The following is a 25,494-nucleotide window of genomic DNA, read 5'->3' as shown; positions in this document are numbered from 1 at the left end:
TTTAACGCTTATTTTATTGTCTTTCTTATTCGTTATAGAAGAATAAAAGAAAGTGTTGTGAATGAAAATGCTATGAAGATAAACGAAAAAGAAAGCGTAAGTATCTCTTCGATAAGTCGATTTGCAATCTTTATTATTATATTACATATTTATTTATCGTTTTCTATCTATTATTTTTCTGTTAATGTATCTCATCTATTTATAATTAATATCTCTGAGTGCTGTTAAATTAATTAATAAAGTGTATGGGAAAAATAGCTTTACAACACATATAATAGTTTGATCATATTTAAGAGATCTTAGATATAAGATTCAATTATAAATACTTACAGATACATTTTGTATCTGTCTTTAATAAATTTTTATTAGATTAAATAAAATTGTATATTATTTATTGTGTCCGTTCAATAATGAATGAAATATTATTAATTATAAGTAAAATTAATAAGAAAAGCAAAAAGGAAGAATCCGGAAAAAAGTAATAAAAGAAAGAATAAAAAATACATTTATCGAAGTTGAGATTTAGTATTATAATGTTTTACAATAATACATAATAAAGATTACAATTTAGCACCTACGAATTTTTACTATGGCAAATAATAAAACATGTTATGTACGTGTTAGTTTAAAATTTTACTATGTTGTACTGTAATTTATTCTATAAAGTCATGATGGTCCACCGATCATACAAAAAATAGTAAAATGTGATATAAAATTGTATTACATATTAATATAAAATTTTCTCCGTGTATAATTGAATTTTATGATATTATTTAAAGGGATGAGTCGAAACAAACATAACTTTCTTAAATACTGAGTTCTCTCTCTCTCTCTTTCTCTCTCTCTCATAGGAGCAAGTTGTCTTCTCGGATCACGCAAATCCGAACGCGCCAATCCGTTAGAATTAAACGGAAGGAAATAGAGAAAGAATAGGATAAGAGAAGCCGATCCTGGGTCCGAAAGGACGAAGGAGCAGGGCGGAGCTGCGCCCGGAAGGGTGCGCGGGCGCGTTTCGCGCCGAACGAGGGGTCGGAGGTCGCGTTCAGGTGCGACGAAGACGGAGAGGAGGGACGCTTAGTCGAGTAAACGCACCCAGAAATGCAAAGTCGAAGTGCTGGCGTGAAGCGCGAGTTGCCCGTCGAGGTTCGACGTCGTCGTGCGTAACAGGGTTTTCTCCTCAGGATCTTCTCCGCCCACTCGAACGTGTGCGCGGTCGAAGGATAACGTCGCTTTAACGATGACAGTAGATCAATTCGTGCTGGATCGTTCGATAGCGTGAATTAAATTTATTCACGAGCAGTGATCGTAGACGATAGATGGAATACAAACGTTTTCGGGCATCGACCGCAATCATCAATCGATACTGCGCCCGCTGCCACGTGTTCGCAAACAGCGTGACAACCTCTGTGTGCAACCACGTGTAAATTATGCAACAATGGCAGGAATGACTCGGAATTATGCGAACAATTACGTAAGAAAATAACAAAGTTCTTCATTATATCATATTCGATTTTCACACTTTCTTCACAATTTTTTTCATCGTTAAATATTTTTGTATAATTATTACTTTTGGCTTCCCGAGTGACATGTTATCATTAAAGCGCGTTTGCCTAAGAAAGAGTGACGATAATTGATTAAATCATACACTGATATAAAAAAAATGTTTTTTTTGCAACAAAAGAGAAATCGCTTGATTTGATAAGAAAAAGTATTTTTCATCAAAATTTAGGAAAAGGAATCGTAGACGAATAATCCTATGAATCACCAAATTATCGATAAGATTCGTCGGATGTGGCAACTCGAGACATGATCACTGGCGAGCTACGCGATAACTTTATCGAACAAGAATGTTTATAATCTGTGCACGTGGTGAATACTACGAGAATAGTACAGACTACACGTCAGCAATCGGCAGAGCGATAGCGGCTGGACACGAAGGCGATCGGTAATCAGCATCGTCAGCAAATGAGAAAGCACGAACACCTGTTCACCGACAGCGGATGCTGTTGCACAGCTCAAGCAGACGTAAGAAGAGATGCAACGAAATTGGACACTACACGGACATTGTGAAATTGAACGATGATACATGACACTTTAGCAAACAGTAAATTCGGAAAGCGTATAACGATAACTTGTACACACTATCAAGATAGTATCTAGTATCAATATGTGATACCTATGACCATCTATGACAGCTCGCGTCCAGTAAATGCAAATTCGTGCAACGTAAATGAAGGATTCACAGGCTGCAAAGTTTCCAATGAACCTTAAGCCATGATGTTAATTTTGATTTTCTTCAAAAACTCGCTTCTAATCCAAACAAGATACCATCGATTTCAAATAACACGTTACGTTTTCATTCATGCTCAAACCTGCGAGCGTCTTCTAAGAAAAGGAATTAAGACAATCATCAGGAAGCATGAATGAGATAGGCTACCCCCCAGGCTAAGAGTTTTGAAATAGCGAGAAATATCGATCGAGGCAGCATCTACTAGGGTAGATATGAGAATCTCGCGCGGCCTCCAGCGTCGGCGTCTTCCGCCTCCGACGAAGAATGCATAAGCGGGGCCGACAGAGACAGGCAGGTAGGACAGAAGCCCCAGGAGCGAAGAGTAGCGGCGAGAGGTCGCCGTGAGAGAGCCGCCGTGTGCACCGCGGAGGAGAGACAGCCGCTGATCATTGGTGGACAGCGGAGCCGGGTCGCCTACGTGGTGGGGAAGCCACCAGGTCGACTCTGCAGGTGGGGAAGGCGGCAGGAGGAGGCGGTGGAGGAAGAGGCGTCGTCGTCGTCATCGTCGTCGTCGTTGTCGTTGCCGATACCATGGTGGTAGTGTCGCGGATAGTGGTAGTGGTAACGGCATGAAGAGGAGGCAGAAGAGGGCGGAAGAGCAGGAGGTATAACGACGGAGGTGGCGTAAGCAAGAGGAAAACGAAGGGAGAAAGAAGAGGTGGAGGAGGCGACGGAGGACGAGAAGGGTAGGGGGTGGAGGATTCGCGCGGGAGAGAGGGAGAGAGCGTCGCGAGAGGGATGGTGAGGAAGAGGAGGAGACGCGAAGGACAGGAGAAGCCTCCTCCGCGCCGCGTCCGGAGGACAGATCCGACGTGCGTCAGGATCCCAGCCGGACGGAGACCGATCGACCTCACTGCCGTCGGATAAGCGGAGAAAGAGAGGATCCGATCGCGGGCTCTCTCACGACATCGGTGTCGTCCGGTGTGTCCGGATTGTATGAGCGTCATCCGGCGTACGCGCATCATCTCGTAAGCCTCCGCGAATCGATCTTTCGATCTCTCACTCATCGTTGGGAGATCGATCGAGGCCGCGATACAATCCAGGATCGACGAGTTCCAGGGGTGCGGGAGGGGTGAACAGTGCGAGCCGATCGACAGGATAATAAACCGGTGCATAAACTCGCATGGCTCGGAGGACCGTCAGCGACGTTCTTACAGTTAGTGTTTTGTTTTCGAGTTCGCCACCCGTCGTGCAGCGATGAGATCCAAGCCGGTGGCGAGGAGACTGGCACAGGGTGAGTAGCGACTCTTCGGTCATTCGTTATCAATGACTAGTATTTTAAATTACATTAAATAAATATTCAAAAATTGACTCGAAAAAATTAATATATGTTAGAAAGATACATAAAGTGCGCAATTATATACAATTCTATTTTTTAATTCTATTTTCATGAAGCTGTCAAATTGTACGAATACGCATTTTCATACATATTTAATATTTTTATTTAATATTTTTTTTTAACAAAAGGTTTAAAAAAATTTTAGAATCTTTTATTCTCAAAACACATTATATATTTACTCGTATGTTTTTGTATAAACTACTGAATATTATTGTACAAACTACTGAATTATTGATATTTTAGAATAAATAATGCATAAGATAAATCAATCCGTAAATTTCGAAACATAAAGATTCGACGGAAAAAAATGTGAAAAATAAAACGAAAACAAAAATAATATTCTTAAAAATTCCATATTATTTTATCTTGTATCATGTACTCTGTCTCGAGCATAATTTATCCATACATGTTTACCGTCTTGTTGGCAAGTAGAACTCTATAATTTTAATTACATGCTAGGAAATACGATGGACAAAAATATATGCGAGAAGATTGTATAATTACTGCGTAAATTGCTTGACGAATAGGAGCATTTAGAACTCTTTCAAAAAAATGTATCGGGGAGTTTTTAATTTCTTACATATGATGCGCACCGTAAACCGTGTATGGGACACATTATGGATAATAAAAAATAACTGTGCAGTGTTAATAAATATATATATATATATATATATATATATATATATATTTTAATATTTTACATTCTTTTAAGCAATCATTTTTAATTTTATTTTGTCCAGATTCTTGATCTTTTCGTATTTAATCTTTTCTCCTGTTATGCAAAGTATCTACAATTACTCGACGTAAGACACGTATATATCTGTTATATATCTATATATATATCTGTTACATCTCAATTTTAGCTCAACTTTACATTTCTTCAGTATACACGTTACATTAGAATGTACAAGATTTATTATACTTATGTTTTTTTCATATTATGTGTTATTAATATTCATTTTATTATTATTTCATATTTAAGGTTGCATAAGATACCAAGATTGGTCTTTGTATTTTTAATTAATTATTAAAACAATATACTAAGATTATTAGCTTTTAAAAAAATATATATAAAATATATATAAAATATATATATAACATTTTAAATTAGATAAGAAAAAAATCACTATATTATAAACTTAAAAATTTAAAATAAAAGTTAACATAAAGTTAAGAAATTTTACTTAATAAATAAAAAAACATTTATATTAACAAATTTAATTAATACGATAAACAAAATAAAAATAATATAAACTTTTACACAAAACTTTCGTATAAAATTCTCTAACTTGTGCATGTGAGTCGCGTTTGCATTTTGACATTCTATGCAACATTCTATGCATCACTCTACGCAACTAACTATTTTCGTTGTCTTTTTATAAAGATAACGAAAATATATATATATATTATATTTTGAGTAAACAAATGACATAAATAATAATATAATTACCTCAAATTATATTAAAAATAAAAATTAAATTATTATATTAAATATTATTTCATTAAATATTGTTAAATATTATTTTATAAACAATAGTTCAGTATCAGACAAAAATTGTTAAGAAAATCTGTTAAGATAAGACAAAATGGTATTTTTGCTATGACAATACAAATATAATCTTGTCTTGAATTTTGTGCAACTTTATCCATATTATTTTGTTGATGTGATATTACTGAGGGAATAATTAATTAAATCAATTTATGTATAAGTTAGTTTTAAAGAAATTATCCGAGATAATATTGAAATTTCATTACAAAGGTATTTAAAGTTATAACTTTAACTAAAAATTTATCAATTTTCACCAACGATGCGACAGCTTGCGAATCCTCGCGATCGATGAAGGGAATCAGAAATGAAATTCGATTCCATCGCGCTCCTAGAAACTGCTGTACTAGAACGGAAGACATTACAAGTCTTTCCGCGGAACTTATTTAACGAGGCAATAAAAGCATATATACCATGGTACGAGGGGTACTATATAAAACTCATTTTCAAGACTTCGTCGTTGCAAAACGAGCCTGTGTCTCGGCCAAGTCAAGACTCCGTGAACGTTTGACAGGTTTTATTTTTGACAAACGCGCTGCTACATTATTATTTCATATTTAGGAGATAGACTAGTCTTGATACTGTTTCGTTTTGTCTCAAAATCCGAGACAAGATTAAGACAAGATTGTTAATTAGCTCTCGCAAAACGATATCAAAACTAAGATTGTCAAAATTACTTATCTAATTAATTACTTACTTATCTCAAGATTATTGTCTATTATCAAAATTATTGTCAAAATTATTTTCAAGATTATTGTCACGATTATTATCCAGATTATTAATATTAGGTGCCCACCCTTTTATTTTCCTATCTTTCTAAAATAATACTTTTTCTGTGATTTTAATTAAATCTCCTATCCAAATTAAAATGTATATCAAAATTAAAAATTATTGTTACAATTATTTTCAAGATTATTGTTAGGATTATTGTCAAGATTATTGTCAAAATTACTTATTTTGTCAAAATTATTCTTCAGATTATTGTCAGGATTATTATCAAGATTTTTAATATTAGGTGTCCACCCTTTCATTTTCTTATCTTTCTAAAATAATACTTTTTCTGTGATTTTAATTAAATCTCCTACCCAAATTAAAATGACAAAATAACTTACAAGTTGATATTATCTTTAATAGAATTAGATAATAAAATTCTATACAATGTTGACAATTAAATTAAATGTGATTAAATAAATTTGTCAAGATTGCTAAGATTATTATCAAAATTTTTAAGAAATGCTGAAATATGTATATTTGTAAATTAGATGAAAAAATCACATATACAATATATTGAATTTTGTTTTTAATCTACCTGCAATTATATAACAATTTTTAACTGCAATTATATAACAATTTTTGATTATGATTATGATTATGATTAAAGAGAAAGCATTGTGTAAGGCAGGAGAGGAGGTGTATATGTACATGTAATCTTTGTACTATTGTTTTCGGTCGCATCAGCTACATTCGTATAAATTATTTATCTTATCGATCACCAAAATTATTTAATATCGAGGAATAATTTTGAAGCTCGGCAATTGCATGATATTTCCCGCCTTTAAATCGCGAGAAATACTTTCGGCAGATGTTGTACACACACAACGCGAGGATATAAAATTCTGATAACAGCGTTGTCGTCTATCGGTCTTTAATAATCTCCAGGTGAAATGACGGTTGTTGGAGACATCGGCGACGCGATTGGCCGTTGACGAGAGATCGAAACCGCCACGCGAATTTCCGATAACGGCGTCGCGAACATGTCATTGTCCGTGATGTGTCACGCAGCATGGAACAGAAGAAGAAGAGTAGGCGGTCCTCGCGCTGGCGCACCAGAAACCAGTCGATATTTCCGTTCCTTCCTTTCCCGTTGTCTTGTCTAGTCACCCCGGTGCTCGTCCTTTCATCATCGTTCCACCACTCGTTACAGAAAGTCCCGCCCATTGCCCATCTGAACAAAAGATTCGCATAACTCTTGTTCAGCATCTGCCTCAACAATTTTTTCCAAACACGAGATTTCTTCTTCGGAGTTGCACTTTTTGTTTCTCCTCCCTTTCTCATTAACTTCTAAGTATATATCTATTTCGTTTTTAGCGTATACTAGTGCGTTCAGCTGAACAAATCTAGATCGAGAGCTTCTGCTCATGTTTTTCAACACCATTTAATACAATCGACATTAAAGGAATGTGTGTCCATTTGAAATACTCGATGTTATTTCTTCAGCGCAGAAGAGTGAAATTTTGGAAAGAGATAAATATTGGATGCGAACGAGCATGTCCGATAAAAGTGCAAATCGATTTCCCTTTGTACGCCGGTTAACAATGCAGCATCAGCGTACAAAAGATTCGTCCGTGCGGCAATTAATTTATTATTGTATCGTGAATGATGGCGGGGTAAATTTTCGATGCAGTTACGTATAGTTATCTTTCATAGTCTCTCAAAACGCGGAAGAAAACAATGACAGCGCGCCGCGCACATGGAGAGATTGTCGAGAGTCCACCTTTAGTGAACGTGAGCCATTGACTTGCATTTATTTTTGGCATGTTACTGTGCGGAATTTATTATTAAATTCGCACTTCTCCCGCTAGTTAGGACGCGCGCTGGATTCGAGTAGAAATACAGCAACATCTTCCACAAAGTCCACATAAATAAAATTATCTCTCGTGTAAATGTATTGAGAAAGAATAATTCAGAAATGAAGTTTATGTATCTTATATGTCGTTATAAATTTTTTGGGAAATATGCTTTCACGTAAATATGTACTAACTTGGGACTGATTGTTTTGAGAAATTTATTTTGAATAATTTAATATTTATAATTTTTAATTTTATATTTTAATTGTAATTTTATATTTATAATTTTTAATTTTGTAATTTTTACACACGTAGCCACAATAACATACGTAATAAACTCCCTTCCTACAAATCGATTTGTTATAAAGATAGTCATCGTCAGCGAATCTTATAATCTGTAAGACCTAAAAATCCATTAACGCTTGACTCACAAATCGTCGAAACACTAATTCGACCCGTCGAATTCACCGTTGCATTTACGCGATTTTATGAGATGATACTTGAGAAAGGAAAGAAAGAGAAATCCAGAGAAACATGTATATATAAAAATAATTGAGTATATTTAAAAAAATTAAAATTAATAATGTCTAAGACATTGACTCCTTTTTACATAAAAGTAGATTGAATTATGCTAACATTTTGTCCCAAGTTCACATTATATTTGTTTATTAATAAGATGTTAGGTCATCATTTGCTTTTAATATAGCTTCAATTCTTCTTGGAGAATCATGCAATTTTTTAATAGTTTCCAGTGGAATATTATCCCATTCTTTTATCAAAATATCTGCCAATTGCTTCAGAGATGTTGGGAGGAGGAAATCAGCTTCTCACTCTCTTTTCTAAAACTGCTCATAGTGGTTCGATGATACTTAAATCGAGTAATTGCTGGCCAGAGAAAATGTTGAAGTTCATTTTGATGTTGTTCAAATCAAGATTGAATTTTTCTAGTTGTGTTTTGGTACGTTAGCATCTTGAAAAATGCCATTATTTGATAGAAGAATATACCATATTTCACTAGAGACTATTCTAAAAATTGCATGATCCTATTCCAAGGAGAATTGAAGCTAATTAAAGGCAAATGGTGGCCCAATATCTTATTAATAAATAAATATAGTATTTATTTTTCAGGTTTTCGCATTACTTTATCTACCTCCTGTATATATACATATATATTTTTGCGAAAAAAATGTCAAAAATCTATATAATATCTGTATAATAACTATATAATATCTATATAATATTTATATAATATCTATATAATATCTATATAATATCTATATAATTAAAAAATAAAATATCTATATAACATAAATTTAAAATAATTAATATCTAAAATAATTTTTATCTTTTTATTCAGCAAATGACACGTGTATTATATAAAATTCGTCTCGTTTGAGATCCATCAACATCTCTTTGTATTCGTGAGACAAGCGGGAAATTCGTGAAACTGATAGGAAGCGGAAAGAAAAAGATATATCCTCTTTCTCTATCTCTCTTATTCGCCAGGTCACAGGAATAATCGCAGAATTCACCCACCGCGGAGATTTGAAAGACGCATCATCCTATTGAGAGTCGCATCTAACCGCGCGGCACCGGAAGTCGTATCTGAGAGGAGACAAAGCCAAAGAAACACAACGCACTGGAATACGTGGGAGGAGTACAAGAGGGGTTGAGGGGGAGTTCTGTTTCATCGTCGCTTTTGTCTCGCATCCTGAGAGAGAGCACGACTTGAATGAAAAGTATGAATAGATCGGATGATCCTAAGGTAGGTCAGTCCATTCTCGTCTTGCGGGAGACTCCAGCTACCGCAAATTCCACCTCTTCTTCTTCTTCTTCTTTTTCTTCTTCTTCTTCTTCTTCTTGCTGTCCTTCCGCTGCTCCTTAGACAATTGGGGATGTCTTCTTTTGCTGAATATGATCGCTCACATTCGTCTTGGAATACATGCGAGATGCTTAGTATATTTGAAAGATGTCTCTAGCTTAATGACGTATACGACTCGATAAGGGAAAATAGGTCTAAGTTGACATATAGGGTTGATCGATTATAAAAAGGACGATCAATTAATCGGTGATTAATTCTTCCAAAAAGAACTTTGGGTTTCCAATCGCTAATCGATAATTGGTTCTTAAGTTTTTATTACGATCTATGGGCCATTTTCGTGAGCTTCTAAAATTTGTCAAACGTTATTGGGGGAGGAGAAAGAGAGAGTCTCTAGCATTTTCAATCACTCGGTAGTTTTGTTTAATATAGGAACTTCTGTATATAAATGACATGGAGCCGCAGTATCCGCAATATATACACGGTGATACAATATCTCAACTATTTACCCACACCTATGCCGCATTTTTGCGTGTGGAAAAGCGTATACAATATAGCGGTCACGCGAATTCAAAGTTAGTTCTCTGCCATCGAGCACAGGCCGTAAGCGATGAAACAATTGATCGGTCGATCAATCGGTCACGGGCGTGCGATATCTTCCCCTTTTCTATTACAATGGACGAACTTTTACGGCGTATTATAACGACGTATGCGACCAACGAAGCGATCACGAAGAGAAGAAGAAAAATGAATCGGGTTGAGAGGCAACTCGACAGGCGTATCTGGGTTGATGAAAACTGAAGCTCCCAGCCGTCAATTCCAAATTGTTGAATGGAATAATTTTATATTCGAGAATATTATAGGTGAATTTATTGTAGGTGGAATTAATGACGTAAAACGTTTTCCTTTAACATTCTTTTAATTTTGCTTTCATCCCTCTCTCTCTTTCTCTCTCAAAGTTTTTCTTTTTCATCAATTCCTTTTCTCCTTGGAGATTCCTATCTTGGAGATTCAAAAAATAATCGTTTGCTTCTTTCTAGAATAACATTGTTGTCATCGTGTGAAAAAATATGGGAAAAATATTAAAGAGACTTCTCGAGAGGACCATAATTAAAATTAAGGCACAATATAATATGCCAGATCACAGATTGTCTCCCGTTTCGTTTCGCTGTTGCGGCTTTTAATTGACAGCCGTGCATGCGTGTGTGCGCGCGCGTGCGCGCGTGTGTATGTGTGTATAGACTTCTAAATAGTTTATCGCAGTTCGTATTGTGTCGTGTGTGACAGGTATGCCAGGCAGCTCGTGTAGTCACGTTTTACGGCACGACCTGGTGTTAATAATACTTAAGCGAACTACTAGCGGAAATGGCTGATCGAGAGTCGATCGCCTCGTAAAATCGATATATAATGAGATAATGATGTAGTTTTTATTCGCAAAACAGATTTCGTTACCGCGACATCTTGCCAAGTCGATAACTTTCCTATTTGTTAAGAAAGCTATTCGAATCACCCGCACAAATTCAGAGAGATTTGCATAATAAAATGATAACATCCAATATGTAATTTATCATTACGAAATGTTTCTAAAGAAAATACTATTTCTCGAATTCTATATATATATGTGAATCTTTCTAAATTTATTTTACAAAAAAATTGTACATATAAATTTATTGGCATATTTTCTTAAAAAATAATTCAGATAATACTTACTATTTAAAATTTTTAATTATACAATTTTTTGAAGAAAGAAAGAGAGGAAGAGAGAGAGAAAGAACGAATTTAATGGTTAAAATAATTGTATTATTATTATTATATTATATAACTATTATATAACTAATTAATAATAAATATTAAAATATTTTCAAAAAATTAAAGACAAATAAGTAACTAATAATTTTTTGTAGTTAAACAATTAAGATATTTTTCATCTTTTACATTAATGTCAATGGTACGATTTAATCGAAGATTCCGGTATATTACGAATGCAAATGCTGACGCAGGCGAAACTGATGCCAACATAACATAAACCGTCTGTTGAGGGTTCGTCAAATCGCGCGCAATGGTACCGATATCAAACTCTAATTCAATGTGACGTCACTTCTGAAAGAGTAGCTCAAACACTCTCATTGGCGAGCCGGACGTGATCGATTCCAACGACGCGGGCTGAAATAATCAACACAGTGCTTCCTCGAAAAACCGAGTGTGGTTATGCAAAATCCGATAACAAAAACTTTGGAACAATCATTTCTGCGTCTGCATAAACCTCGAATCTTCTCCTCTTATGCTTCTCTTTAAAGACCCTCTACCACCCTGCAAAGAGTTCGCCGATATTCTCTGTACTTCGGTTTTTTCCCTTCTCACGTTTATCGTCATCAATTAATCGTTCGTTTTGCCTTCGTTTATCATTTGTTTTACCATTTCCGGCTGGGAATGCAATCAGACCGGCTGGAAACAAATGTAGCCAATCAGGCATGACGAACAAACACGCGCAGATCGAGAGGCGGCCAGATCTACTACACGTATTGTATACGCTTTCAACACTCTGACGTTCATAATCAATCGTGGCAGTATTTCCGAAATAATACGCTGCACATAGAGTATCTGATCCATGCCTGCAATTTATTCATGAATGATGGATGTGCAAAGCATCTCGTATTTTATAATAAAAATGGGAGAGGACAACAATTTTAAATGTAAGCTTTCTCGCTTCTCGTTGAGACAAAAAGTAATCTTCCAAAAATATTCTCTAGTTACTTGTCACACATCTTATGGTCTAGCCACGTGGATCGCGCGTTCATTGATCGATTTTTATATTTTTATATTTTTTTAAATTAATATCTCGAAATTTTACGTGGTTGCAAAATGATATAGGACTTTCTGTGCAATATTGTAATGGCATATATACCTAACCCAATATAATCGAATTGATTGACTTTTATCCATAGCTAGTCTTACAAGTACGTGTATTTAACTTCAGTTTTATATGCTAACCGATCTGTGTGTTTGCCTTAATAGATTTGAATTCCGAACGATATTAATCCAGACAACAGGCGAGTGTTGCTATTGGGGACACGCACTGGGCGATAAGGCGCCATTGTTGCTCGCGACTTCGCAATTAAACTATTAATCATCTAATTAGACATCCGGCTTTCCCTGCAGCGGGATCTTTCCTTTCGTAATGGCCTATTGTATGACAGATATAAACGCGCGTTAAAGGTCGATTTCGCGATTTCTGCCAATCGGCGCTCGGCGATCTCACGTTCAGATACGACATTGATCAAAGAAACGCCGGAAAATAAGACGATTAATGCAAAATCGAACTGTAACTTGAAAAGCGCTTCAATGCATAAATATGGTCGACATCGTATGCTTTTTTGTTAAATAATCGGTATATTTGAGTATATAGGATATTGAGTTGTAAGATGAATGTATCAGTTTTTGAACAAGACCGATTCTTGAACGAAAATATGCATTTTCATTGATACTGCATTTGTTTACAATTCGTATCTTAACAAATATGAATTTATAAAATAAAGCGAAATATTTAGATTTTGACGAGAAAACATTTTACACGTGAAATATTAATCGCATTCATGTACTCTCTAAAAATGAATCAATGTATCATCACTGAAAAACAGTAAATAATCACTAATTATAGCAGTTATAAGTTTAGCATTGTAAGTCAGTAATATTTTAGAAAGAATTAATGATATTGACTGTTTCAATCAATAATATTAAACTATAAATTTATCTTTCTATTTCATATAAAATTAAAAATTTTATTTATATTTACTAAATATTTTATTTATATTTGTTATATATTAAAAATTTTATTTTATTTATATTGCATGCAGATTGAACTTGTCATCTTAAATAGATAATGAACGGATCATTTTCATTTATTCATCGGATATTTCACTGATTCTTAATGGAATCTTATTTATCTTTTTACTGTTTAAATTAATGATATTTTCACTAATTCACTTTTAGAGAAAATAGGATGTTTTTCTCGTCAAAATCCAGATATCTCTTTATTTTATAAATTCGTATTTTTTCAGATATGGATTGAAAGAAAGTTTAGTATCAATGAATGCATATTTTTGTTCACGAATCAAACTTATTTTGAAGCTCTTTTTAGACGATATGTAATCTGTGATAAATTTCAATTCTATTTTATACAACACATATTTTATGTATTACATGTATTCTAATATATATTTTATACGTATTTTACATGTTCAAATTATATACTTTCAATTAATATTTTTCAGAACTTAGAACTTTCAAACTTTTTCAGAACTTTCAAACTTTTTCAAACTTTCAAACTTTTTCAGAATTTAACATTACAGAAATTTATAAAAATAGAACTTTGTCTTGAATTTTGTCGCAAATTATAAACCTAAATTATAGGTCTAAAGAGGCCTTAAATGATGAATTTTGTATTGAATTGTTAAATATACAATTAAATATTATTAACTATAAATTACTAATAATTACGAAATAATCACGAAATAATTACGAAATAATTATTAAAAACTAATAATTACGAAAGTTTTAATATCGATATAAATCATATCACAATACATATGACAATACTGATTTGATCAGATAAATATTTGTCAAATATCTTGTCTAAAAGATTGTCTTTATCTGCACATACATCCAATTTTTATACGATACTTTATTTTTTATATTATATATTTGCCGAATAAATATATTTTATCAATGAATCAAATTTTAGGAGAAAAGGGAAAGGGAATTGGTTGGATGAAGAAAGGTTAAGAAAAGAGAATAAAATCAAAGAAATTATTAAAAACAATCTAGTATTTGTTCTAGTAATTGAAATTATTTAGGATGAGAAACAACATTGTTTAAGTTAAGCATATTGTTATGTAAAATATTATTATAAAGCCTGTAATGTACATTTTATGTAAAACCCCTTTCAACGCCGAAAGGCAAGAAATAAATAAATCTATTAAATATATTTTATCTAGAGCCGGCTTTAGATATGATAGTTAACGCGCCCGGCCCCTGTATAAGGACTGTACTTCGCGCTATTGAGCCGTGAAATTGCCTGTGGCAACTCAAGCAGTTCTATGTCTCATCTCCGTAAATTTCACTAACTTGCAAAACAGTAAAGTCTTAAAATAAGATATACAGACTTCACAAATATTGATAATATGATTATGAAGAATAGAAAAAATAATCATGATCATGATTTGTTTTATCCAAGTGAAGAGTAGATATTAATTTAATTTTTTTCTAAGAGAAAATGATTCCTTCGAAGAGGAGGAAAAATGTGCAAAAGAGACGAAGGAGAGGAGATCTGAGAGTAAGTCCCTCAAGTTTCTTGACCGGTAAGAACCGGTATCATTTCGCGTCGCATCGCGACTCATAAAGAGATGTCACACTCCGGGATTGAGTCTGCGGAGGATTTAGCCGCGCGTGGCTTCTGCAGCGATAATGGCGTCGATAATGGCCGAAGAATTAGCATCGACTTCGGCCACGTCGCGCGCGTAATGCGTCGTGTCAGCGTGCATTATTGTTGACGAGGTTATTAAATCTCAGAGTCCTCCTTTATCTCGCCCGATTCCCGGTACGTCCGAGGGCCATGAAGAAACGAGTCTCGGAGACGGACAACGGGAGGGAAGGAAGAAAAGAGGAGAACCGTGGCGGATGAGCATGCGTGTCCATGCATGAGGCCGCAGGGATCGTTAAATGACGATCCTCGTCGTTTTGTCTCGTGCTTGAATGAGTATCTCTCGTCTAGCTGTCTCCAGGAATATTAATAGACGGAGCGCAAACGTTGATAATTTTTATGCCTTGTTCCCAGGAGAATTCTCGAAGTTGGTGTAAATTTAAACTGCGATAACGATATACTTCATTTGATGATTTCGTGATTATCAGTCACGCGTGGTTCCTTTAGTTGTTTCAAACTCACCATAACATTATGTAATGTTATCTAATCAAGTTTCCAATTGAGTATTAATTAAAGGTTCAGTCTTAGCAGTGTGGAAAATTGGAGATTTTTAGCATTCTTTTAAGAATATTAGAAATTGATCATTTTGATGTTTTACATATATATTTTTACTAATATTTAAGCAGTATTTTTAGATATTTAGCTTTTTAACATGCTGCTCCTCATATAATTATCTGAAGTGAATAACTTCGGTCTAGTTTCATTCTATGGAATATTTTTGAGATACTGAAACTCCTAATTTTATTAGAGGAAATTGAAAACCAGCAAAGCAATGTCATTTTAAAATTAAATATTTCAGTTTTTTTGAAATTTGTTCATCTCTTGAAAGTCAGAAAAATATTAATCATTAATTTTTTAATTTCTATTTAGACTCTATACCCCCCAAAAAAATGTTTTCTTTTATTAAAAAAATAACTGAAGTTTGGTCCGTTAATTTTCAAGACATATGTCACATTAACTTTGAAAACAGTATTTTGAAAAAAAAAGATTTGCAGATTTATTTTAAGATCTAGCCTATTAAAAATCCTAAAAAACTTTAAACTCAATTTTGCGAATTTTTTAAAATTTGAAAGACATATTTTTAGAAAACATCATATTTTCAGAAAACAAAAAATCAATTTTTTTATTCTAAAATAAATCTCTGGTCTCTAAAATGGACCTCTAAGATGTATTCTAATCATTGTTGAGAATTGTTTTATTAAGACATAATATAATAGAAAGATTATGTTTATTCTTATCTACAGAAATTCATACATTCGTCATCACCTCTTGCATGCGTTCATCAATTAATTGATACACGACAAAAGCGGTTGACGAAATGGCAAAGATAATGGGTAAAATCTCGTAAATGCATGAGTCTCTTTAAGTTAGAAAGTCTCGAACGCGACTCTTTTACGAATTTCATTCGCTAAGAATCAATACCGATTATTTAAACGATTGTTAAACATTTACTTCGTCCATGGCAAGCTGAAGATCTCCGGATCGGAAATTTTATAAGTCGACGAACGACAGACAAATACTTGCGAGTGCAACGTTCGTACATCCCACGCCACATGTCTTTCATGAATCAATCGCGCGATCGATCCTTCCTCCGTCATGATATTTTAAGCAAAATCATGCTCGCGCAATTTTGAACACAGAAAAAGAAAGCATATCGGGTGACTAAGAGTAAGATTGACCGGCTTCCGTGTGTCGCGTAATTTAATAAGCCCCCGGTTTTCGTGCCTTCATCGATCGACGACGTATTACCGAGACGCGCGCTAAGATTTCCCCGATGACAATCGGGGCTCGCGAGCGTGTATTCGGCTCTCGTGCAACATAAAAGTGTCCTTACGTAGACGTTTGTGCCGCTCGTGCCGCTCGTGGTCGCACCAAGAAGTCGATGTAGGAATGACATGAACGGTTATCTCAGTGGCCACGCGATATTGTCATCAGGGGTGAGAGGGCGTAAAGGTAGTTACCGTAAGGGAAAGAAAAGGCGAGAGAGAGAGGACGAGAGGAGAACAGCCGGGATAGGGGAGACGTGGTGAAAGGGTTGGAGGTGAACTAACAGAAGGAGGTAGAGAGAGAAAAAGAAGGAGAGAGGGGAAGGAAAGAGAGAGAGCATGATAAGATCATCTTACCACCCTCTGGCATAAGTCGACAGTAGCCTTTCCCTGCCCTGACCGACTCCCTCCGTGACTCGACGGAGACCATTTCGACGATAGCGCACACTACCGTACTCGGTCGGCGTGTTATCTCGCACGCGAATTAGCTCTACAGATTTCCTTCTTTTTTTCCTCTCTCTCTCTCTCTCTTTCTCTCTTGTCGTCTTCGGCAAACGCCTCCGTCAATCCCCGCGGCTGCCACTTCTAGTTGTGACGACGAAGGAGGAAAAGTTCTCGCGCGCGCTTCATGCAACCCACCCACAAGCAATACACCCTAACAGGATGTTGGCGAGGGGGCGAGAGGCCTCCTCCACCTCTCTCGTCTATCGCATTAGCGAACTGCTACGTTGTCGGCAGCACCACGTTGTGAACCTGCATTGCATGGCTCGAGGCTTGTGATTTACGCGCCGCCTCGGGAGAATCGCGCATGTGATGCCGTTTATTGGAAAGTTGCCGACCACACTGGGGCTTTTCTTTCAGCCGCGCGGCTGCGTTACCCTTTTGCTAAATCACGTAACTCGCGATTAAGGTGAGAATGAACATCGGCTTGAAAAAGGGTCGCGTTCATTTGAATATTCCACTTTAGGTATTAGTATTCTCTCGCATCATCGGACGCTTTTTGTTAGAAATTTTCTGTGTTGATATTCATTTACGCGACGATTAGGTTAGGGATTCTAATGAATTGTACGATGGAAGAGATTATTGGGTAAGCATAAATTATATTCATTCCCCCGATAGATCAACGTTTATTCTTGGGTCAATGATGTGTCTAGGGAAATGATGTTGGGATATTGTCGCGATGGAATCTCGAGTTTCAATAGCTTTGGAAATCGTTGGCGCAGGATCGTATGTGTTGTGTTTAGACAGATTCGAAAGATTTATCGATAGCGACACGATTTTACGATCAGTCCGGCAGCGATATACAAATGTTTAGGTATCGTGACGTCAGAGGTGTCGCTGTTACACTTCTGAAAACATAAATACAAAAGATCGGTTCCGATTGGAATTTTTTCTTCCATTCGAACATATATTCAATATACGCAGGTGCGGTTATGTACAACTTTATCGATTAAGTATGTATCTACAGAGATGTACAGGCATGATGGCGTAGCCTATGCCACCCCTTTATTCTGAATAAAGAAAAAAATAAATATAAAAAATGAAAAAGGATCGTTCAGTTCTCTCGCAATTAATTCAGAAAGGTATGAAAATAGTTTGAAAGAAATTTTTCACTTTATAATCGGAAAACGTTTAATTATAATTATGATAATGTGTAATTGTACTTTGATGTGTTATACAAATGAAAATTAATATTTTTAAAGTATGCTGCGTTTGAACAACATGAGTTTCCTCAACATGAGATGATAGGCTTCAGTAGTTTATAAAAGATATGTTGGATTCCAAAAGCACTTCTAATCTACATAATTCAGGTCGTGCTTGTACTATCTCGAGTACTAAGTTCATTAGCTTCCGAGATCTCATGCGAGTTAAGAAGTGGATGCCAAGTACCCAGGAGGTCAAAGATTTCTTTTAATTTCTATTATTCAATTATATATATCATTGTTCGATAATTTCTAGACTGATATTGCACATAAGTTTCAAAGGATTATCTATTTAAGTAATCTAATCTCTCTTATACATTATGCTGATAATTTGAGATTTTACTTGTTTTTCAATATTTTTTCGCAGGATTATTGATAATTTTCAAATGTATGGCATTTTGAATCGAAACATGATTTACCTGACTCATGTACTATTGCAACGGATGAAATAATTGATGAGATCAGAAAATATGTCAAAGAAAATCCAAATTTCTCGATTCATCAAGCTGCTTAGGTCATGAATTTAAAGCGAGAAACTCTCCGAAAGATTGTGAAAAAACGTCATCAAACTGCATCCTTATAAAATCGTTATACATCAATTAATGACGAAACCTGTCTGAAACTTTTTAATTCAGAAATTTCTTCTTTACTTATGTGTCACGCGTTGCTAATAAGGGAGCGACAGATTTGAGTCCGAATATTTTGTCTCCAATATCCTGATGGTTCGGGCGACTCCACGCATCACGTAATATTTAAAATGGTTTAGAATGACAAAGAAACACAAACATACAGCCGCGGAGAAATGTGTTGCCGTTTTGAGGCACGTACACCACTGTTGCGTCTATTTTATCCTTGCGGTGTTCTCCGCTAAGAGGGTAATGCTCTTCTAGAACGTCAGAGATATGCAAAGCAGTGAAATTCGATTTCGAGTGTCCTTTCTCGAGTTCGACGCGTTGTGTGTGAGGACTTGGATTTTATAAAATATTAATTAATACATGAGGATATAAATTTTATACAACACATACACAGAATATCTACTCTAATTTTATAAAAACACATTCCTGAAAAAATTTTCTGACTTTCTAGGTATTTTTATTCAAAATTTCAGGTAAAGGGAATATTTTGAAGATTTTCTGATCTAAAATAAGTTTTTTTATTGCATACATTTTCTAATTTTTTTCACTCGATCATTCGAAAGCGAAATACAGAGCCACTTAAGTTTCAAGTGCAAATGTATTTAGAAAAAAGTGAACTTTTGTAAGATAATCATTTCTCATTTGCATAACATTTTCATTTTTTCATCAAAATTACGATAAAGAATAATGCATTGCATATTTTATTTTTTGTTCAATATAACATATTTTAAAGACATAATTTTTTTTTAAATTCCCTGAATCTTCATAAAATTCCATCAGGGAATTTCCTGATTTTTCCAGGAAGGAGACACTTTATATAGGATGTTTCTTAATAAGTGCGAAAAATTTTAGAAGATGATTCTTTGTCGAAAATTAAAGGGATTTTTCATATAAACATATACTCCTACATCCCTTCTTGTGGAGTTACACTCCTCCAAAAATGAGGGTAAAAATTAGGTTTTTATTTTTTAGGTTTTTATTATAATTTTGTTTTTGTTCCAATTTTTCCAACACTTACTCTAATTTTATCATTACTTTAAAATTTAATTTCTCGTAATTCGAAACCTATGCTATTTAGCATCGAGCTGTGCACGATAACGTATTTTTTTTTCTTCTTGAAAACTACTCATTTTATGAAAAAAATAAAAGAAATAAAAAAGTTTCTAAATAAATCAAATTTTTTAATACATATTTTTAGATGATCATATTCCGGCCCATTAAAAAGTTCTAATAAAAAATTGAATAGGGGTTGCCAGTTTCATCCCCTTATAACAATACGGGAGGCTGAAAATAATATTCATAAACTAAATATAAATAAATATTAATAAAAAAATATTAAATAACCTTTTTACTAAATAGAAAATATCTACCTAATTTCATTTTTTTAACTTGTTCCAAATTTGAGAAAAAAATAAAACCCTAAATTTTATCCCCATTTTTAGAGGAGTGTAACTCAACAGGGAAGAATGTAGGAGTATTTTTATATGAAAAATCCCCTTAATTTTCGACAAAGAATCATCTTCTAAAATTTTTCACACTTATTAAGAAACACCCTGTATAAAGAAAAAATGAAGACGGAGGAGTAGGAAAGAAGGCAAATTGGGTTCTTGTTTGCATCTATACATTTTACATTTCTTTTGTCGATTTCTAATCCTCAGAGCATAACTCGTTGATCTGATTCTCGTTCTGTTCCGATGACAATCGGCAGGAGAAAGAGATGCGTGTGAAATTACCTTTCCTCGCGTATTACAATAATACACCAGTCACTCTGGATGACTCTGGAACGTTTCTGCGAAATGTTTCACGTGTCCAACTATTATTGCGACCTGTCGTCACGTGTCTTTAGATGACAACTGAACGAAAATCAATACACGTGGCAAATCGGAACAAGTTCGGAACAAAGTCCGGACGTTTCTCCACGTTCTGTTTCAGGTGCACACATGCACATTTCACCGATGCTCGCATTCTCGTTTGCCCGGGAGCTTTCACTTAATCCTTTTCTTTTGATTTATAGATAAGTCTTTTATTTAATTTAAAAGAAACAAATATATATATAAAAAAAAAAGATTTATATCTATTATCGAAAGTGATTATCAGTTTTCGATTCAGTTTCTAGTTTATGGCTTCTCCCGTCGCATCACAGATGTGCATTGAGGGAAGAGAAAAGAATCTCTGCTTTACATACATATGTGTATGTAATCACAAGCACGTATATACAAAACAGATAGACAAGCGGTTAGAAGTCGCAACGCGAGGCCGTAAAGATACTCGGTTTATCGCCCAACCGGCCACTAAATGCCGTTCAATTGTCTCGACTCATAAAACAAATGGCTCCTCGGAGTCATGGAGTCTTACCTAGTAGATTACAGACAGGGATCGTATCTGCGGAGTATGCTCGATCGACCACTGCATTAATTAAAAAAATGATGCGTTTGGCGTTCTACCTTATTACAGATTTTGGACGGAAAGAGAGAGAGAGAGAGAGAGAGAGAGAGAGAGAGAGAGAGAGAGAGTCATATTTTCGATTAATTTTTCGAACAAATTTTAAATAATTTAAGTCTAAAATTATATATATATATATATATATATATATATATATATATGTATACAGGAGAATACTAATCAAAACGAAAATTAAATGTATTGAAAAGTTGTCGGTTTCCTATTTTTTAAAATTAAATAAAAAAGTAAAATTTTTTAATTTTCAAAAATAAAATTAAATCTTACAAAAATTTTATAAAAGTTATTTTTTTTAAGAGGATGTATTTGAAGGCCTTATTTCCTGTTAAATTGGAAAACGAATTAACATATATACGAGTTTAATCGAAATCAAATTGCATTTGATTTTAATTTGTCCCTTCCCGTCATTTGATTCCGTTCACACGCTCGAGAACTGGCCGTTCTTGAAGGGGAAAAATGCATGTCAGTCATCGCTTATTTCTCTCTCTCTCTCTCTCTGTTTCTCTCTCTCTTTCTCTGACAAGAAAAAAAGTATCCTGTCGCTTATCGAGTAACTAATACAAAGGAGAGGGTTCTCATTATCTTTCTGGACGGATTTCGCCGGACGCAGTCTCGAATGTCTTTTTCTAGGTACTCTTCTCTTTCCGTCTCTGTCTTATTCTCCTCTCAATAGAGACCACCTTATCTTCACGGAGATTCGCGCGGTTTATTCGCGCTGAATTGAATCCCGCTCTGGGAATCGTGGTCGCCGGTCTTTCGCAGTTTCACGGACGTATATGTATTATTCGTGATGATTTTGACATATTAGCTCTTGCATTTTGTCGAGCAAATTAAATTTAAAATTACCAAAAAAAGTGTACAGGAATATTAATCAATACGAGAATTAAATATATTGAATTACTGATTTTCTATTCAGAGAAATTAAATTTTACAAAGATAATCTTTTCTGAAAAGATGTATGTATCTTTTTATGAATTTATTGAAGTAATAAATTTATAAATTTTAAAGAAATAAATTATTTAACAATTTTATAAATTTTTAAAATAATAACGAGAGATAATAAAATATTTTCTCTTTTATCGTCTTCATTTTTCGCCGAATAGACACACGCTTTCGCACGCGCTAAAACGCGTGCACGTACGACGTAGGGATGCACGCCTACGCGCAGCCCCGAATATTTATGCGCTCTCCTACACGTGCACGCGCGTGTGCGTGCTGCGTTCTCATGTCGTTTGTTCTCCGCTTGGGAACCAGCGTTCCAAGACAAAAACTCGTAGTAGGAAAGAGCGAGAGAGAGAGAGAGAGAGAGAGAGAGAGAGAGGGAAAGAGAGAGAGAGGGGGAGGGAGGGAGAGAGAAAGGCGGAGATGAAGAAGGAAGAAAAAGTAGGAGAAGAGGAAGAGCAAGGGATCGGCTGGTGGCACGAATCGGGTTTAGAACTGTGTCAAATGACACTGGTCAGGACGCGACCGCCACAATGATGGTCCCGGGAATCCTTCCACCGGCATCCTCTTTTACTCTCCCTGCCTCAAGACGCTGAAGTCTCGACTCTTAGGAGGAGACTCGCGGAGGTCACAGGCCACCAGAATGGGGGAGTACCGTGAGCTGAAGGACCAGCGCCGAATTACACGCCTGTGAGTGTCCTGTATATACTTGGCGATCTTATTTCGGCGAAATAGTCCTCGGAATCCTTTGAGGGAGAACGTGTTTGCCAAGTGACAAAGTTTGCTAAGTAGGGAATTTTGATTTGAAACTTTGCGTGTTTCCACAGATGAGAAAGGACCAAGAGAATTTTTCTGACGCGTTCACCATAAGATTTTTTAAATAACTATAGGATTATTGTGTTTAAAACTTCGTTATATTTTTTTTTATAGATTCTCTGAGTCGATATCAGTCTTCTAATAATATAAATAGTTTAAAGGAATCTCGGGACCTAGAAAATTCCGATTTTGATAAAACTTTACACACAAGTAGGGAGGATAAATAGATGGATTTAGAAATTTTATAAATAGATGGATTTAAAAATTTCCAGGTACAGCTCAAAATCTATTCTAAAGGGTGAAATCATCCTTCATATGTTTTTTGCTTTTCTCGAAAGTCAAATATCGATATATCGAGATATCAAAAAATATCTTAAAAATATCTTACAAAAGTTTTATTGTAAGAACGCCTCTATTTAACTACATTAATAAAATTTTAAAAGACTAATCTTCGAAAAAGATTTTTCAAAAATCTTTGAAAATCTCTTTTTGGGACGTAACTGAAAATTTTCTTTGTCAATATTCTCCGATGATAGTAATCAAATCAAATGTAGGTAACAATAGCTGAGAGAGTTCAAATTATTATACACCAGATTTAATTCGTTTTTAAATGCAACATAAAAGTTTTGATTTAAGTCTTGATAAAAAATAAAATGTTTAAACACTTCATTTCAGAAGACGCAAAAAATTATAAAGGATCGTTCGCGAATATTGGAATTTCAGTCTCTCGATTTTTTATTCCTACATCTCGATCAATCGATGTCTATTTAAATTGAAATCCGAAAGCGTATTGGAAAGCTCGAAAGAAAGCAAGACATATGTGATTCTCCCGAGACACATGCAGATCCTTGCGTAATCGTAAACCTCCGAGGATGTGGGCGGGATGTTCTTCCGTGACCAGTACGATCGTATTTTGAAGGATCGCTTCGTCGGGTCCCATCTAATCGACCGCTACATTAGAACAGATGTTAACATCTTCTGTGCAACTGTCTGACAGCGCTCCTCTCTCTGATTTTATTCGAGCATCGTTAGTGATTTCCGGAGAAGCTACGATGTAAGTGATATGTATCCGTATTTATACATTCTTTCTTTTCCTTTTTGTTAATATAAATTAATAATTAATGGCAATCGATGTCGAATAAATTTGACACTACGTCAATTTACACCGAGTATAAGAATGACAATGACCGTTATTCGAATGTCATCCTTCGAATCGATCTTTCATCGCGCGACGTAATAGTTTCATATTATGTCACATGACACTTTATGTGTCAAACGCACATACGTGAATAGCGTAGAGCGGGCGGACATGTGTGAAATTAGCTTAATCTTCGAGCTCGGATGACAATAGTGATACAAACGCGGTACGTGTACGACACGTATCGTCCCGTGTACTGGGTGACAAATCTCACCCGGTCGACACCCCTGTCCCTCTCCGTATAAATACATTAGAGGATGATCCTCCCATTGGCGTAGATATTTTCGCGCGCGCAAGACGTTTTAATTTAATACTAAATTATTATTGATCGATAATTGGTCATTTGGAATTTAAATATTTTTTTAATATAAATTTTTTGTACTTTTTTACTATTTTTATATCTTTTATACTTTTATACTTAATTTTATATTTTTATTTTTATTTAATAATATAATATTTTTATACATATTAAGTATAAAAAATTTTTATTAAAAAAATTAATATATGAAAAATAATTTTTGTTAAAAGAAATTAATATATGAAAAATAATTTTTGTTAAAAGAAATTAATATATTAACATGTTATGCATTAACATATTATATTATTATATAACATATTATATAATAATTATATAACATTAACATATTAAATTATGTAAAAATTATATAAAAATTATATTAAAAAATCTTTATAAAAATTAGTAAATTAATATTAATATATTAATATATTAATATAAAATCTTTTGATTACAACAATTCATTTATAATACTTATCGCGAATGATAATGATTTCAATTTATAAACATCAGGATTGAATTCAAATTCAATAGCCACAAATTTTATTAACCAATAATATTCAATATATATGTATATGTATATATATTAAACAAGCTTTACATTTGTTTGAAAAAAAATTTGCAAGTCTGAAAAATTGC

General features: G+C 34.5%; 1 protein-coding gene across 2 annotated transcripts in view; it reads left to right on the top strand.

Moving 5' to 3' along the window:
* Positions 1–1,738: 1,738 nt before the first annotated feature.
* LOC145976348 (transcription factor hamlet) overlaps positions 1,739–25,494 on the top strand; it is a 100,746-nt gene continuing 76,990 nt past the window's right edge. The window contains exon 1 of one of the 2 annotated variants that reach the window (XM_083107416.1): positions 1,739–3,524. In XM_083107416.1, the coding sequence (XP_082963542.1) occupies positions 3,488–3,524 (37 nt within the window). In that variant the 5' untranslated portion in view covers positions 1,739–3,487. Of the gene's footprint in view, positions 3,525–9,433; positions 9,508–25,494 lie in introns of those variants that run through there. The other variant, XM_083107426.1, reaches the window with a different exon arrangement.

This window comes from Camponotus vicinus, unplaced genomic scaffold (assembly GCF_025532165.1).
Source record: "Camponotus vicinus isolate PSW18456_S1 unplaced genomic scaffold, iyCamVici1.0 SCAF_1, whole genome shotgun sequence".
Lineage (NCBI taxonomy): Eukaryota > Metazoa > Arthropoda > Insecta > Hymenoptera > Formicidae > Camponotus > Camponotus vicinus.
This window is presented reverse-complemented; position numbering and strand designations above follow the sequence as displayed.